General features: G+C 41.3%; 1 protein-coding gene and 1 long non-coding RNA gene across 3 annotated transcripts; both read left to right on the forward strand.

The window, feature by feature from the left end:
* The first annotated feature begins 348 nt into the window (after positions 1-348).
* LOC150051282 (leucine-rich repeat-containing protein 37A2-like) lies at positions 349-7,574 on the forward strand. Its single transcript, XM_090350120.1, has 6 exons — positions 349-1,359; positions 1,959-2,063; positions 5,983-6,029; positions 7,002-7,053; positions 7,124-7,269; positions 7,379-7,574. Exons 2-6 carry the CDS (start codon positions 2,031-2,033, stop codon positions 7,506-7,508), a joined length of 408 nt encoding a protein of 135 aa, XP_090206246.1. The 5' UTR covers positions 349-1,359; positions 1,959-2,030; the 3' UTR covers positions 7,509-7,574.
* A 2,276-nt stretch (positions 7,575-9,850) lies between these two features.
* On the forward strand, positions 9,851-12,435 carry LOC150051283 (uncharacterized). Of its 2 annotated transcripts, XR_016538297.1 has the most exons (3): positions 9,851-10,892; positions 11,704-11,931; positions 12,042-12,435. It is a non-coding gene; the product is annotated as an uncharacterized LOC150051283 (long non-coding RNA). The 2 variants fall into 2 exon arrangements; XR_016538296.1 differs by having other exon boundaries at positions 9,851-11,931.
* The last annotated feature ends 5,785 nt before the right edge of the window (positions 12,436-18,220 follow it).

An 18,220-nucleotide genomic window follows, 5' to 3' on the forward strand; every position in this document is an offset into this window, starting at 1 on the left:
GAGCAGAATTCCTGGAGTCATAAAAGCCACCTCCTGGGTAGATAAGATATATAAATAAAGGAATAAGCAGATGAAAGTACTTAATGTTGGTGGATAATCCTGATTGTGCTTTCTTCCCAAACAGATTTATTCCCACAGAACATCAGCAGAAGGAAGTGAAGAGTCCTCAAGGTAAAGGGAGTCTAAATCTTTAGTGAGGATCTGAGAACTGGAAGGAGCCTAGAACTCATCAATTTCTATCCCCTAGCCTTACAATGAGGGCTCCATGCAAGGTAGAGAGAACTCTTGCTTCCCGAGGTCTCATCCGGCTCCAGCAAAAGAAGTTGCCTGGCAGAGGCAGAGGTGGTCAGTACTAGCATGGATAACTCTCTGTCACCAGTCCTTCAGTGAATGAGGGTGGGAAATAGAGATTTCAGCTGACTGTTGCTGCTAGAGCAGGGACTCCTTTTCCACCACTCTAAAATCCCCACATGAGGTCAGAAAAAAAGACAGTTAGCCTACAGTATGTTTGTTTTAGAAGAGGCAAAAATTCTAAAGTTAAAAACATGGAGCGTTCTAATCCAGTCATCTATTCCAAGAAAAATTACCGCTTTCATAAGACTGGCTCTCCTGTGGCCCACAGAATACCCAGGGCCAAACTGAGTCGAAAGGACAGAAAGAAAACTTCACGCTTCAGACCAGTGCTTGCAAACAGGCCTCCATTTTCTGCAGTAAGAAGCCTCATAAATTCCCCTTCAGGAGGAGACTTGTCATCATGGGGAGAGCTGAGTTCTCAAAAGCACCCCTTGCCTGAATTCTATGCTCTTTCAACACCTTCTATGGACAACATTCCTGTAAAACACCAGATTGTAAATGCTTTGGTAGGAAATATTCCTGCACAAAATGTTCCTGTGCCAGTAGGAAGTCTCCCTAAAAACACAGTTCAGGAAAATCTTGTTAATCCGGGATCCACTGTGACTGCATTAAAGGTAATGCTGCCAATTGAAGGCAAGGAAGCACAATGGGAATACCTCAGCATGAGCACTGACTCACCTATCAAAGCCGTAGTCACCCATTCCCAATTTCCATCCTTTGCTGATCATTTTGAAATGCAGTTAAACCAGCAGCTGAGGCCCCTCATTCCCAATAATGATGTAAGGAAGCTCCTATCTCATGTTATCCGGACCCTGAAAATTGACTGCTCTGAGACTGAAGTGCAGATGGCTTGTTCCACGCTCATCTCCAAAACAGGCTTGCTGATGAAGCTTCTCAGTGAACAGCAAGAAATCAAGGTGTCAAGAGCTGATTGGGATACGGAAAACTGATAACTATATCAATGAGAGCACTGAAGTTCAAGGTGAAAGAAAGGAGTCAAGTGAGGTGAGCACAGCTATAGACCTGTAAACCCTGACTTCCCCATCCTTTAGATACACTTTGAAGGAGGACTGCCCCGGTTTTAGTCCAGTCCAAAGTCATTTGGCCAGTCATGAGAGTTTTCTGCACTCTTCTTCATAGAGTGAAGTAGGTCTAAAGAATGTGAAATATATAGAAATTTTGCACATTAGTAAGACATAGAACACATTAAATTTAACATATCCCTTAAGAACCTGCCAGATCCTGTCCTGAAAGAATTGGGGTTTGCATGGTTTCTTCCTCCTAATCTCTCTCTCTCTCTCTCTCTCTCTCTCTCTCTCTCTCTCTCTCTCTCTCTCTCTCTCTCTCTCTCTTCTCTCTCTCTCTCTCTCTCTCGGACAGTCCTCCTGGGGGCTTGAACTCAGGGCTGTCTTAGGCTTTCTGCAGGCTAGAGCTTTTCCACTTGATCCACAGCACTATTTCCAGCTTTTTCTATGTACGTGGTACTAAGGAGTTGAACCCAGGCCTTCGTTTATGCTAGACAAGCATTCTACAACTAGGCCAAACTCCCAGTCCCCTAATCTGTTTTACTTGACAAAATTTTTCTTTTGTTGGTTTGTTTTCAGCTAACACAAGAAGTTCCGGGATATGGCTATAACAACAAAATCATCTTGGCAATATCTGTGACTGTAGTAGTAATGATTTTGATTATAATTTTCTGTCTCATTGAGGTAGGTACCAACATGCATGTATATTTCCCAAATATATCATGTTTCTGTAACCAAAGCTATTTTCCCTTTTTCCAGATGGTAATTCTTTGACTGTACCTAGTGTTTTCCAGATAGAATAGTATATCTCATTGTTAGTCCTGTGCTAACAAAGTATGAGGAAGTAGGTTCTCTTCTTAGTACAGAGTTGAATATGATAGCATAGGGTCAGTGGGCAAAGGCCATTAGTAATTGATCACTGCACAAGCAGACCTTCTGAATCTCCCAGTGGTTCACTGTTTATCTAGAAGTTTCTATAAACTCCTATACTGCCTTTAATTTACATATATATATATATCATTATTTTCTTTACCTTCAAGGAAAATGCGATGTTTTCCTTGCCATTGATAGTAATGGTCAAAAAAGGAGATGAGGTGGTGGAGGGTGAATGTGGCACAAGCTAACCATGTGCTCTACTTTGTTCTTAATGCACTATGTTATTTTTTTCTTTTATTCCCCTTATGTTTAATCTCATGTGTTTACTGTATCTGACTTTGTTACCTGGTATATTGTATATACGTTTGTTTGAAGTAGGGAAGGGAAGGGGGGAAAACAAGATGATTGGGAGTGGGTAGAGGGAGGGAAATGGGGACAAAAACCTGAGAAAACAAGTGTGAGAAGTAATGCATCCACTATCTGACAAATGTAACTGCAACCCCTCTATATATTACCCCAACAATAAAATAAAATTTTAAAAAATTGAAGCAAGGCTTTTAAAAAACATTTTTGAAATGTCATTTTTCAATATTCTGCTTAATTGGAGAAAAGAAACAAATGATAAAGCTTCTAAACTCTTTTGTGAGGAGTGAGGGGCAAATAATTCATGTCTCTCACCTAAAGACATATATTTCAGTAAATGTAAAAAGAGAAAGAGAGAATGAAAGAGAGATCCTAAAAGCATTAGGAAAAAATGTGGGCAATATTTTCTTTTAATAATCTTGTGCTAGAAAAGAGGTTTCTATACCTGATGCTTTAGTCAGGAGCCTTTGGTTCCTATGGTCACATGTTCCTGGAGGTCCATGTCATTATGGATACTTAGTATGGTTCAAAATGGTTTCCATAGATTGTCCCATCCAACCCTTACAAAAGACCTAGGAGGAAGATCTCATCCATCCTCTTCTACAGATGAAAGAGATCAACCAAGTACCAAAACACAAATTCACCAGATGATAAAGTCTGCAGTCCTTATTTGCTCTGTTCAGGTCTTTTCCCCTTAAAGAAAATACCAGAAAATATTTCGAACATGAAAATGCAATGTAAAGCATCCCAAGACATTGAAAACACTAACATGGTTAATGTAAAAGAGAGATTTGTAAAACTAGGAAAAAAGACAGCAATCAGTGGAGGGGCCAGGACTGGGAACAGTTTCTAGTTAGCATCACCACCTGTGCCAGACCCGACCCTTCTCTCTTAGTGCTCTTGATGGAGAACTCTTGTTACCTCATGAAATACAGGTGGACTCTCATGATTTCCTAAGCTGCTCTTGTTACAGCCTTAATTCATATTTTAGTATGGTTGAGGCACAGATTTTTTTTCACTCTAAAAGAATATGCAATTGTCATAAGACAATTCTTACTAAATGGTTCATTCTTCACTGATTTAAAATACCATATGGAACTCTTCCATTGATCTGTGTTTCCTGTACCTTAAATAGTGCCTGCTATTAATTAATAACTGTCCAAGTAGTTTCATAACAGTTCTTTTAGCACCTTACTAAATTGGGTAAAGATAAGGTAATCAATCTTGTTTAGATCTTGCTCTTAGATCTTTCTTTACATATATTTGATAGTTTCTCTTTCATACCTTATCTGCCCAAAAAAGGGCCTAATCGAGTTTGTTTGCAAAACATTTCTTTAATGGCCTTGAATTTGAAAACAAGATATTAAAATTGTAGGTTGATATTTCTGCTAAATGTTTCTTGTGGTAATGACTTTTGAACTTAGAACCTCATATTTGCTAGGTAGTTGCCTACTATTTAATCTATCACCTCACAGTATTTCTGTTTGTGTTTTTCAGGTAGAGTCCATCCTGAGACCACAGGTCTCTTATTTCTGCCTCATAAATAGGTTATGCTTTGTTTGCTTTTTTTTTGCCAGTCCTGGGCTTAAGCTCAGGGCCTGAGCATTGTCCTTGGATTTTCTCAAGGTTAGAACTCTACCACTTGAGCCTCAGCACCACTTCTGACTTTTTTCTATGTATGTAGTACTGAGGACTCAAACCCAGGTCTACGTGCATGCTGGGGCAAGCACTCTACCACTAGGCCAAACTCCTGGCCCTGCTTTGTTTCTTTTTGTCCTTCTTGGGGCTTGAACTCAGGCACTACATGCCATCCTTTAGCTTTCTCACTCAAGGTTAGTGCTCTACCACTTTGAGCCATAGCTCTACTTCTGGTACTTAATTGCAGCTTAAAGTCTTATGTATTTTTCTGCCCAGGCTGGCTTTGAACCATGGTGCTCAGATCTCAGCCTCCTGAGTAGCTAGGCTTTGAGGTACTAATAACCAGGTTCACAAACAGTTTTGACTAAAGCTGTGACACCATGCATGGCACTAGGTTTTTGTTGTCGTTATTGTTTTGTTTTTGTTTTTTTATTTTGAACTCAGGACATGCACCCTGTCCCTGAGCTTTCCCCCTCCAACCTAACACCCTCCACTTTGAGCCACATTGCCACTTCTGGTTTTCTGGTGGCTACCTAGAGATAATAGTCTCATGGACTTTCCTGCCTGGGCTGACTTGGAACCATAATTATCAGATCTCAGCCTCCTGAGTAGCTAGAATTACAAGAATGAGCCATCCGCACCCAGTGATGTTGAGGTTTTATCCAAGATTTTTATATAACTTTACTATTGTTTATTCTTCTTACTTTCTATTATTTTTTGGCCAGTTCTGAGGTTGAAACTCCGAGCCTGAGCACTGACCTTGGGCTTTCCTCAAGGCTAGCACTCTGTCACTTGAGCCACAGCACTGCTTCCAGCTTTTTCTGTGTATTTGTTACTGAGGAGTCAAACCCAGCACTTCATGTTTGCTAGGCAAGCACTCTTCCAGTAGGCAATGCTCCATCTTCTGTTGTTCATTCTAAGATGCTTTTCTATACCTTTATTGCTATTATAAGTTGTATCTTTCCTTATCTCTAATTCCCATGGGTACCTAGGAAAGCTATTGTTTGGGTGCTGATCTCCATATTTTGTTTCTGCCACTTCACTGAATTTTCATGTTATTAGTCCAATAATATTTCCTGATTCTCTTGGGCTTTGTTTTTTTCTACATTCGGCTTTTCTCCGGTTAATTGGAAGTCAGAGTCTCATGTACTTTCCTGCCCAGGCTGGCTTCAAACTTTCATCCTCAGATCCTAGCCTCTTTATTACCTAGGATTTCAAGTCTGAGACACAGTGCCTGCCTCTCTAAGGCATTTTTTAGTTATCCATCATTTCATATACAAATAAAAATAGTTTGGTTCCTTTCTAACATTTGTGTTCTATTTATGTCTTCATTACATTGGTTGTCTTCAATAGGAGTGCCTCCTGACAGTAATAATTGTAATAAAGACAGTAATCTTCTCTTTGACTTGATAATAATACTGGTGTTTTGGTCTTGAGGCAAGTCTGCAATCAGTTAAAGGGCATTTCCTGTACTTTTTAAAGAGCTATCATGAGGAATTTTCTGTTGGATTTTATATAAAATAGTAAATGCCACGTATTAAAATTCTAGCTTCAGACAAGACCCTCAGCTAGGTCCTGTGGAAGAGAAAAAGATCTATTAGTGGAGCAGAATTCTTGGGGTCATAAAGCCACCTCCTGGGTAGATAAAATATATAAATAAAGGAATAAGCAGTTGAAAGTACTTAATGTTGGTGGATAATCCTGATTGTGCTTTCTTCCCAAACAGATTTATTCCCACAGAACATCAGCAGAAGGAAGTGAAGAGTCCTCAAGGTAAAGGGAGTTTAAATTTTTAGTGAGGATCTGAGAACTGGAAGGAGCCTAGAACTCATCAGTTTCTATCTCCTAGCCTTACAATGAGGGCTCTATGCAAGTTAGAGAGAACTCTTGCTTCCTGAGGTCTCATCTAGCTGCAGGAAAGTAGTTGCCCAGGGGCCAAGAGTTTGGCCTAGTGGTAGAGTGCTTGCCTAGCATGCACGAAGACCAAGTTTCGATTCCTTGGTACCACATACATAGTAAAAAGCTGGAAGTGATGTTGAGGCTCAGGTGGTAGAGTGCTAGCCTTAATGAAGTCCAAGTACGGTGCTCAGGTCCTGAGCTCAAGCCCAGGACTGACAAAAAAAAAAAAAAAAGTAGTTGCATAGCGAGGCAGAGGTGGTCAGTACTTGCATGGATAACTCTCTGTCAACAGTCCTTCAGTGCCGGGGCCTACCGGGAGCAAATTGGGGTTCCTGAAATAGGGGGCAGGGACTGGAAAAAATAGAAGAGAGACAAACACATCGGGTCTGGGAGGTCTGCAGCCCAGGCAAAAACTGCAGCGCCCCGTTTATTCTCAACTCAAAGCTTATATCCCTTCTTGAGACCAGGGCACTGCCAGGTGTTACATCCAGATGGTTAATCAGGGAACTGTTGGGGGTTACATTCATATGGTAAATCTCAGCTCAATTGAACAGGAGAAGGCCAAAAAACAAGACAATCAAGCAATTATCTGATGCAAATCAAAGTACAGTTTGATTCCACTCTTGCTCCCGACACTTCAGGATTCCCTAGTTGCATTGTAGAGACCTTTGGGATTGGCATGAGAATCTCCTACAACCTCTGTCTGCATGCATGGAATTGTTTTCAAGCCCCAGGTTAGGAGAGCCTTTGCTCATTGTCTTATGAACCAAAGCACAGGTGTTTATTTCTGTGAGAGACATGGAAAATGGCACAAATCACTCACTGTCTGCTTCCTCTTCCCCCAAGGAGCTTTTTTGGATTTCTGCGAAGGAAATGTTCATCAGAATCTGCAAGTCAGGCAAGTACTTCTTTCTGTACCCAGAAAAGGAAAGTGAATGCTCAATTAACATTTCTCCTGTCTTTCCTAGGACTGCTTCTTCTTCTTAAAGCAGCCAATTTGGCTGAGGGATATGTACAGACCTCTCAATGCCACACGAAAGAAAAACATGGCCAAGAAGCTACATGACGGAGACTCTTCTGATGAGGATGATATTTCCCATAAGAAGAAAAAAGAGTAAATGGATGGGGGCAATTTCAACATTCCTAGCTCCAAGGGGAGGGAAGCAAGGGAAAGTTGGGTTGCTTCCTTCAATATTGAAAGGCTGCTATTGTTCTTTCCCCAGGGAGCAGAGTGAAACCAATGTAGAAGTTCCACCACCATCACCACCACCACCAGATACACAAGCCCCACCATCTGCTGCAAATGATGAGACTGGCGATCCTGGGTGTTGTGGCAACTTTCCTCCCTCATAACTGATACTGTTACACTTAGCCTCTCAGCATCGCTTATTACATACCCATTTTTCTAACAGGCTAATATTTTATATACAATTTTCTTGGATTAAATTGTATATAATTCATAACCATTTCCATGTGTGGTACTAACATATATATATATATATATATATATATATATATGAAGATAAAAGGGTCATAGCAGAAAGGGTAGGACTATGGTGAGGGCTGCTGTTGGAGTCAAGCTTTCAGCAGGCTTCTAAACTCTTTCACTCAGTCCCCTAAAGAGGACATCCTACCCACATTCCCCCAGTGTGATCAATTTCTGACAAACCAGAAACATACCTTGAATGTGTGGGATGTGAGGTTAAAAAGAAAGAATAAACATGGAGGCACAGCCTACCTTTTTAAGCTCTAAATCTAGAAAATCCAGGCTGATATGGACTGTATGAAGGAGGGTCAATGGAATCCTCAAGGGGACAAAAACCATGTGGAAAGGCCCTTCAAGGAAGTGAATAAACAGAATATCTGGAGGAAACAGAGTATCCAGATCTTATGGAGACTATTGTTAAGAATGAAGGTTTAGGAAAGTTCCTCCAAGGGAGCTGGAGCCGCTCACTTCATGTGGTTCAGGAGCCCAGGAAATGGATGGGAAACTGCTTGCATAGAGGAACTAAAAGCAGCAGTCTCTTCTGTCCTGAAACCAGACTCAGTGGGCAGCACTGCTCTGTCCACCACTGTATGTATGAGGTCAGAAATAGAAAACCGTACCTAAATTCTAGTGTTAAAACATGGAGACTTCTAATCTGATCATATCTTTCCTCCAAAATGGCTGCTTTTGTAAGACTGGCTCTCCTGGGGCCCGCAGAATACCCAGGGCTAAACAGAGTCAAAATTCAGGGGAAAAATTTCACACTTTAGACCAGAGCTTGCAAATACGCCTCGGGAAGGGGACTTTTCATTGTGGGGAGAGCTGAGTTCTCAGGAGAACTCTTGTTCCAGTCCTCTATGGTCTTTCAAAGCCTCTATAGACAGCATTTCTGTAAAACACAAGATTATAACAAATGCTTTGTTAGGAAATATCCCTGCGTAAAACATCTTTGTGCTGGAAGGAAATCTCCCTAAAGACAATTTAGGAAAATCTTGCTGCTCTAGGATCCAGTGTGACTGCATTCAATTTAATGCCATCTATTCAATAAACAAGGAAACACAATGGCAATATCTTAATTTGGGCATTGATTCACTTGTCAAGCCTGCAGACTCACAATTCCAATTTTCATCCTTTGTTGATCATTTTGAAATGCAACTAAGTCAGTAGCTGCACCTGTCTTATCTGGACCTTGAAAATGGGACTGCTCTGATACTGATGTGCAGATAGTCTGTTCCAAGCTAATCTCTAGATCTAGCCTCCTGCTGAAGCTTCTCAGCAAATCTCAAGGCAAATTGTCCAGAGCAGAGACCAGTGCAAAACAGGAAACTGCATCAATGAGAGCATTGAAGTTCAAAGTGAACAGAAGAAGTCAAGTGAGGTGAGCACAGCGATAAAACTTCAGGCCTCAAATTTAGATACACTTTGAAGGAGGAAGACCTGGGGCTTTAGTCTAGTCCAAAGTGTTATGTCTTGTTTCCCACATTCCTCCTCCATAGAGTGCAGTGGACTAAAAACACAGTAAGATATAGAGGAACTACAAATTAAGAAAGCATTTTAACGCATTAAATTGGCATGTGATTTAACAATCTGCAAGAACCTCACCTTGAAGAATGGGAGTTTGAATCATTTTTATCTTTTCCATCCCTTCATTATTTAACAAAATTATCCTCTATTTCCCTGTAGCTCCCAAAAGAATTTCCGGGACATGGCTTTAACAACAAAATCATCTATCAATATTGGTGTCTTTAGTAGTTATGATGTTGAGTATAATTTTGTGTCTCATTGAGGTAAGGTCCACAATAAAGTCAGGTCTCTATAATATATCCTGTCTTCATAATAGATTCAGAATGCACAACCTGAACAACAAAGCCATTTTCCTACTCTCTAGAACATAATTCCTTGATAGTACAGACAATTTTCTACTGTAAAACAGTATTTCTCATTGTTATTTCTGTAATATCAATTGGGACCACTCTTAGGGAAGAAGTGACTTTTATTGTTGAGTACTGTCCAAATTTGTGCCAAGGAGTCAGTGATCAGCATGGGGTCAGTTTGCAAAGGCTTGGGGGAAGTTATACCTGGCTACATAAATACAGGAGAATATCCCATTTCTCAGATGTTCATGACCAGTCTTAGTATTTCTATATACTCCTGTGCTGATTCTATTTTCTTTGTACTTCATTCAACTTTGTATTCATATGTACGTGAATGTGTGCATGTGTGCTTGTCTAGGGTGTTTTATTTGTAGTATCTAGAAATGGTCAAAGTGAGAGAGGTGAAACATTACTTGAATTCCACAATGAGATATAATACCACTCAGTATTTATTTAATTTAGAATACATAGGCTACCATTGGATAGACCAAATGTTAAGAGGGGTGTGTGTGTGTGTGTGTGTGTGTGTGTGTGTGTGTGTGTGTGTGTGTTGAGTGCATACTTGAGTACCTTCTTATCCCCACTCTCTCTTTTACCCCAAACTTTATATCATTTTATGTAGGGTAAAATCAGAAATTAGTTTATTATTTCCATTGTTTACATAAAGAAACGTGTTTCATGGAGCCAGGAGTTTGGCCTAGTGGTAGAGTGCTTGCCTAGCATGCACAAAGACCCAGGTTCAATACCTTGGAGCAACATACATAGAAAAAACCAAAAGTGTGCTGTGGCTCAAGTGGGCAGGGATCTAGTCTTGAGAAAGCTCAAGGACAGTGATCAGGCACTGAGTTCACACCCCCATGGCAATGAAAAAAAAAGAAAAGAAACTAGTTTCTTTATTTCCATAATGAAATGGAGGAGAAAAGAACACTATTTTGTAGCACTGCTGGTGAGTTTTAGGAGACCATGGAATCCTTCTTATTACGTGATGTATACACATATCAAAAAGATATCTACTGTCTTAGAAAAACAAACTGATTTTTGTTCTGTTTTCACTCAGAACTACTAGCTTGTTTTTTGTTTTTTGAATTTTTTTGAGACATCTTAGGTAACTTTAATGAAAGTGTCCACATCCTTTTTTTTCCCAGGGCGGGGTATATAGACAACTGACCTCATAAACACGATCACAGCTGCTAAGAGACCAGCTACCCACCAAAGGAAGGACAGGCTGCGGCAAGCTGTGCTTGCTCTGCCTGGACTCAGGGTGGTCAAAAGGGCTCTAGAGTTTTTCCCAGAGCTGAGACCTCCTGATTCCAGAAGAATCACTATATTTTCCTGGCCCTGTGAAGCTTTGTTCACTCACACACAGGCTGGCAAAGCGTGAGATGGGAAAATGGGGGCAGCCTCAGTTCTGAAGCAATCACCATTACCACCACAGTGGCCTGGTAGTGAGGGAACACTTTATAACTACAGAGTGGTCATTCCATCATGAAAGAGCACACGTCCCATATAAATAAAAGGCAAAAGGAGGGGGGTGGGTGAAGAAATGGGAATTGGCACAGACGCTGAGATATTGTAATAGCTTGTTTTTAAGTATTCGTCATGCCCTGATTTTATGCGTCAGTCATCATGGTAGCCTTTCAGAGATGAAAATCTCTAAACCTATGCTTTCAATTTATGCAGTGGCTTGCTGTGATTCAACTTGTATGATAAAGCAGCTAGGAGAAAACAGACAGCTCTCCCTCTCCTCTTTCATCCTTCCTTCCTTCAGCCCAACAAATGACCTATGGGAGATTAAATCCAAAGAGAAGTGAGTGAAAGGCTGTGCAGGAGAATAAATACTTCTGCTTAGTATGGTTATGCAGGTGGTTATGCACAGGGACTTTTGGGGGAAAAAAGGTAAGATGGGCTGACAAGTATAGCTATGTTGCAGGCCAAGTCACATGCAAAATTCTCCCTAGAGGTACTGTAGGGACCTTCGGGACAGGCTTGGAGAGCTCCTGCAGGTCCTGTCTGTGTGCATGGAATTGATTCCACAGATTCAGAATGAGGGAGCCTTTGGTTATTGTGATAATGAGCAGGTGTTTGTGATAATGAACAGGTGTTTGTTCCAGTAACACATGAGATGTACATAGTGGCACACATAAAATAGCATGAGCTGTCAGTAATTGTCTATTTCTTTTCCCCTAAGGGGCTCCTCGGAATCTGAGGGGCAAGTTAATTGGAGAGGATGTGGTGCTATGGCCAGAAAATTATGTTCCCCTTGACTTTCCTCGGAGGGCTTCTTTTTAACTTTGGCTGAGGGATATGTACAGACCTCTTATTGATACAAGCAAGAAAAACATGGCCAAGAAGCTACATGACAAGGACTCCTCTGATGAAGATGAGGTTTTCCAGAAGAAACAAGGGGGAATATCAAGTAAGTTAACAATCCTAGCTAAGAAGGCATAGATTGGGAGAGAAGGGTGCAAGGGAAAGTCTGGTTGTTCCCTTCAAGACTAAAAGCTTGGCATTGCTTTTTTCCCCCAGGAAACCAATCAGAATTTCCATAGAGATGTCACCACCACCACCACCACCACCACCACCACCACCCCCATCACCTCTTCCACAAACTGGGGTTCAGAGAGGGAAAGTGCTGGGTGTTATGGGATCTTTTCTTCCACAAAAACTTGGAAATGTTAACCTCTGACAAAGGCTTCAACTCTTCCTTTTCAGAGAAAAGATGTACTGATTAAACAGGGACAGAAGAGTCCAAGTGGCTCTGTTCAAAAGGCCAACTCCTGGATCATTGGCTTCCAGTCTGTAACTGCACATCCTGACAGGGTCAGTCACAACAAGTGCTCTAAAAGCAGGTGTGGCCCAGGCTGTTTGCAGAGCAAATAAATCCTGCCTTCCAAAAGTAAAATGATTTTATCATTCTAGATGTCTGTGTTTACTATGTAGGTATGGTATTTAAACCTTATGACTACCTGGGTGGTCAGTTTTATTCTTCCCAAATAACAGGTAACTAAGGCCCCAGGGACTAAAGAACTTCCACAAGTTCAAAAACAATATTACTTAGGTTTTAATTTGCTTGTGAAAGAAATCCTAACTAAAATATAATGAAACCTGAAGTGGTAGAAAAGGTGGGGTGGCAGTTGATAGTACCACGTGGGATATGATGGAAAGAAGACCATGATTTCTAGACCAACCTGGGCTATATAATAAGAGATTGTCTCAAAAATATGATAGACTTTATGTAGGCTCACCTATAGAGGACACTAAAGGACTTAAGGGTGCCTGTGCATCCTCTTCCTTCCCATCTGCTTTACTCAATCATTATTTGGCAAGTGTCAAAACAATGGCAAGACATTGTTAAAGACAGTGATCATTAATTCCCACTCTATAATAATGGTCAGGAAATAACTCAGAAAGAAAAAAAAAACAGTTTCCCTCAGAAGGCCTGTCACCTAATTGGACCACAGAACAGGGAAGAGAATGCTGTCACTGTCTGACCATGGTTCTATGCAAAATCTGAGATGGGGCTTTAAACCAGTAATTCAAACCCAACAGAACCACAGGATGTAGAGGATCATCTAAAAACAAACCAAGAGGGAGGTTCTGTTATCAGAAACCCTTGTAAAACAAAGACAGGGGATCAAAGACTGAACTTAAACTAAACTTTGAGCCCCTAATTGCTATTCACCTATTCACAGATGACATAAACCTAGAAACTAATCAGCTTTTCTTCATCCCATAGCATTTTGCTGGTGCTTTTATTTCATTCAAGTCACATGGTAACATGTGGCTTTTTTGTTCTGGACCCTTATTGGCTATCTCATGGTTCATGTATGAAATCTTTTGTGGAAAAGTATATGTACATTTGTGAGTTGATCATTTCTGATTCTCTCACCTCATTGCAGGACCCATGCCAGAACACTCAGAGGAGATAAATGTACTATAGACCTTTCAGAGAGCCCAAGAGCCTGGAAAGTAAGAGACCACGAGACCAGGAAACATAGCATCCTGCAAAGCAGATGAGGTTCAAATTTTCCAGCTTTGAGTTTGGGAGTTTTGGGATTAGTTGAAAATCATTAGGCTTGCTGCAAGAGGCCTGTACCCTTTGGGTGAAATTCTCTGTAACTAGGTTTGGAGATTATCATCAACCCTTTATTTCCATTCCAGTGTTGGAAGGCCTGCTTCTGCATGGTATAGGGAAGTAAGCACCAAAAGCCCTTCTGATCCACCCCAGGAAATCACAGGGAAAGTTGAGCATGGAAAACTGCCATAGGTTTGCAGTGAGAAGTTAATTTCACTTCTTCAGCCTTTCAAGAAGGAATTGTACAGTGTCTGTGTTTCTTTCCTATTGTTTTGACACTGGTGCATTCTGTCCATAAACCTAGGTTCTCCCCACATCTTAGGGTTGAATGCTCATATCTGCTCGTTTTCTTAAAATAGTAAAGATCAATGCTCTCAGAAATGGTGTTGAAAATTGAAAAATTCTTAGGAACAAGCAAAGTGACAGGTGAAAAAGGCAGTTAGGTCTATTTGTGAAGTTAGTGTGCAGCTTCCTTGTTCTGATAAGGCCTCAATTATCTCGGCTGCAGTCACAAGTACTATTCTTTTTTTGTGGGGAGAAAGGGCTTGGTCATGGGGCTTGAACTCAGGTCTGGGCTCTGTCCCTGAGCTCTTCAGCTCAAGGCTAGCACTCTACTACTTGAGCCAAACAGCCACTTACTGTTTTCTGGTGGTTAGAGGTAAGAGTCTCAGAGATCCATGGGCTGTCTTTGAACCACGATCCTCAGATCTCAGCCTTCCTGAGTAGGATTATAAGTGAGCCACCAGCTCCCGGCTCAGAAGTACTATTCTTGCGTTTGATGTCAAATCAGGGTTTATTTGCATCTGATACTTTCACCTCACTCATGTCAACCCATATCTGAGTTGTTATAATTTTCCTGAATGGCCTTATAGTAGGATCTAATTGCCTGTCCCATGTTAATTATATACATTTTCAGGATCTATGTGTAGTTGATTTTTTGAAATTCAGTTTTATTGGGCCAGGAGTTTGGCCTAGTGGTAAAATGCCTAGGATGCATGAAGACCCAGGTTCGACTCCTCAGTACTACCTACATAAAAAAAGCTGGAATTGGTGCTGTGGCTTAAGTGGTGGAGCTCTAGCCTTGAGAAAGCCCAGGGACAGTGCTCAGGCCCTGTGTTCAAGCCCAGAATTAGCAAAAAAAAAAAATCAATTTTATTGTCAAGGTCATGTACGGAGGGGTTGCAGTTACACACGTAATGTACATTGCTTGTCAAACATTGTTACTCCCTCTCACATTTGTTCTCCCACTTTCCAACCCCCATGCACTTGATTTTGTGTTCACCACTCCTAGTAAAATGTGAGTTCTGAGAAGGTGGAGTCTGTTTTCATATTTTTGTGGTGTGCCAATCCTTGGGGCTTGAACTCAGCCTGGGCACTGTCCCTGAGCTTTATTGCTCAAGGTTAGTTAGTACTCTACCACTTGACCCACAGCTCTACTTCCAGCTTTTTAGTAGTTAGTTGGAAATAAGAGTCTTGTGGACAAGTCTCATGCTGGTGGCTCATGCTTGTAATCCTAGCAACTTAGGAGGTTGAGATCTCAGGATTGTAGTTTAAAGCCTGATTGGGCAGGAAAGACCATGATACTCTTCTCCAATTAACCATCAGAAAACTGGAAGTGGAATGTTGCACGAAGTGGTAGAATGCTAACTTTGAGCAAAAAAAGATCAGGAGTAGCATCCAGGCCCTTGGGTTCTAGCCCTTTAACCAACAAAATGTCTCACAGACCACTCAGGCTGGCTTTGAATCACAGCCCTCAGATCCCAGCCTCTAAATATAATTACAGGTGCAAACCACCGGTACCTGGCATGCTCTTTTAAAGACCCTTAGGATATCTCAAAGGGAGTTGAAAACATAGCAAACATTTTGATCATATGTTCAAGAAAGATAGGAACAAACTACAGTATCATTAACAGTATTATACAAATTTTAGTAACTTTTCCATGATTTTTTGCAAGTTTATTTTTTGTTGTTTTGTTTTCTGTGGGTCATGGAGCTTGAACTCCGCTGCCCCTGAGCTCTTCAGCTCAAGACTAGTGCTCTACCACTTGAGCTATGGCATCACTTCTGGTTTTCTGGTTAATTGGAGATAGAATTTTACAACTTTAGTGCCCAGGCTGGCCCTGAACCATGATCCTCAGATCTCAGCCTCCTCAGTAGCTAGGATTATAGGCGTGAGCTGCTAGGGCCCATCTTTTTACAAGTTTCTTTACCTCCAGTATCCTGTGCAGTGCTAGGCACGAATCCAAGCTTAATGGTTGTTGACAAAATGGAATAACAGGATTATGAACTCTCCAGACACTGGTGGCCCACATCTGTAATACTGGTTACTTGGGAGGCTAAGAGCTGAGAATTATGGTTTAAAGACAGTATGGAAAGAAAAGACTGAATTCTTTTTTTTTTTTTTTTTTGCCAGTCCTGAAGTTTGAACTCGGGGCCTAGGCTGTTCCTGAGCTTCTTTGAGACTTTGCTGCTCAAGTCCAGCACTTTACCACTTGAGCCACCAGCACCACCTCTGGCTTTTTCTGTATAAGTAGTACTGAGGAATTGAACCCAGGGCTTCATGCCTGCTAAGCAAGCACTCTGCCACAAAAAGCTATATTCCCAGCCTTGTGAGATTCTTATCTCTAGTTGACCACCAGAAAAATGGAAACAGAATAGTGGCTCAAATCAGTAGAACACTAGCCTTGAACAAAAAGAGCTCAAGGACATTACCCTGGCCCAGAGTTCAAACCCCAAGACTGGCAAAAAAGAAAAAAGGAAAAGAAAAAGACATTAATCAAGGGATTCCGAATGACTGGCTCCATAGGAGGAGAAAACAATCATCTCTGATATCAAAGCCCATAGTCCAAACTCTTATCAAAATCTCCTTCCTGTGTTTCCAGTTTTAGTTAATGGTTCCACTGTCCTACCAGGCACTAAAGTTTTGAATTATCTATGACATATCCCTACCACATCTAGATACTATTGCTGTGATCTCTGCTATCTGTTGTCCACCACTATATCCTAGACCAGACCTTCCTGCCTTTAACCCTGAAGACTGCAGTCCTTGCCTATCTTCCTACAAAGTCTGCCCTCCCAGCCACAGGCAGCCCGTGTAATATACTCCAAGTTGGAGCATAACTGATCACTGAATTTCTTACTCCCTGATTTTAAATTTTTTTATGGTTCAACTCCTACTGATTAAAGTCCAAGTTTTCCAAGTTCTTTAAGAAGCACTCAAGAACCTCCTGTAATTTGAACTCCATGTTCCTTCCCACCAGTCTGTTTCAGTCTATCTCTGTAAGCTTCTGCTGAGTCTCCTACTACCCATCCTTATATTGACTTCTTTACTGTTCCATATGCTTATGTGATTCCCTATGCCTCACACAAAAGGCAACCTGTACATCATAGTTCTGCCATTCATTGGCTGTACAAACACAAGCAAATTACCTAAAAATGGTTTGCCACAGTTTTACTTGTATGAAATAGTTATAACCAGACCTGTTTTACAGAGTGGCTTCCTAATCTCTATTTTTCAAGGCATGCTTGCCTACCCTTCTGTCTTAACTCTTTCTGGACTGAGAAGAGAATACAATCAATGTAAGTTAATATTGGGCTACATAGATTACACAGACATTTAGTGAGCAACAAGTTTATTACATGCTAACCATGAATTTGACACTGGGATTCCTCAGTGATGACGATCCTAAGTGAAGCCCAAGGAACTTTTAGCCTAGTACAGGATCCATTTTTAGCTGTGTACTGAGATGAAGAATGAGAGGAGGGAAAAGTTAGAGGGACTTCAAAATAGCACAGGGATGAGGGACATAGCTCAAACAGCAAGCACAAGGTTCTTGGTACAAGCCACACTACAGGGGTGACGGGGGATGACACAGAGTAGCTAAGTAGTATATAGCAGTGGTTAAGTTTGACCAGAAAATTAGATCAAAATTTAGGTTGCATTCAGACTGTAGCTCAGTGGTACAGTACTTACTTCGCATGTGTGAAGCCAGTACACAGCCCTGAGAAAATTACACATCCAAACTTGCCTCCAGTTTGCCACCATATGATGCCATCTTCAATTCTCATGGATGTGCATGCCTCTGTTTAGTCTTTCAGTAATGCCTACTACATATTGAGCTTCTGACTAGGTTCTAGGACTCTATAAAGGAAACTTGCTCTCCCCTAACAGCTAGTACATAATCTCAAAGCCTGTGAGCAGAATATTGTATCTCCATTTTGTCTTTGTCTCTTTGCCTCTTAGTCTAAGATCCATCCACTACCCTTTCCCCATTACTGGTTGTACCACTGTGACCACGCATTAAAACCTGGGTTTATGGAGGGGTGGCTGCACCACGATGGCCGGCTGAGGTTTCCTAAGGCCCAAGAAGGAGGAAGTGGATACATTCCTTAATCAAAAAGATGGCAGCCTCAGGTCCTATCAAGAGAGAACAGCTTCCTTGCTCCTTCCTCCGTCTCTGGACAAGTCCCCCAGATAATGGGGAGGGAGGGTCAGGGAGGGCCTGTTCACAATTGCATTATCCCAAATAGTAATGGTAGTTTGACTAGCATGGTGGAAGTGATAAAGGTTTTAAGAGATGGACTTGAGAGGTAGAAACAGCAGGACTTGGGGATAAACTGTCAGGGGACA

The sequence above is a fragment of the Megascapheus bottae genome, chromosome 17 (assembly GCF_031878675.1).
Source record: "Megascapheus bottae isolate mThoBot1 chromosome 17, mThoBot2.hap1, whole genome shotgun sequence".
Lineage (NCBI taxonomy): Eukaryota > Metazoa > Chordata > Mammalia > Rodentia > Geomyidae > Megascapheus > Megascapheus bottae.

Bases quoted from the DNA above. Each gene is read 5' to 3' on its own strand.
- LOC150051282 (XM_090350120.1), top strand. From the start codon at position 2,031: ATGATTTTGATTATAATTTTCTGTCTCATTGAG. The intron at 2,064-5,982 runs GTAGGTACCAAC...CTTCCCAAACAG, and splicing joins TAATTTTCTGTCTCATTGAG to ATTTATTCCCACAGAACATC. The intron at 7,270-7,378 runs GTAAATGGATGG...TTCTTTCCCCAG, and splicing joins TCCCATAAGAAGAAAAAAGA to GGAGCAGAGTGAAACCAATG.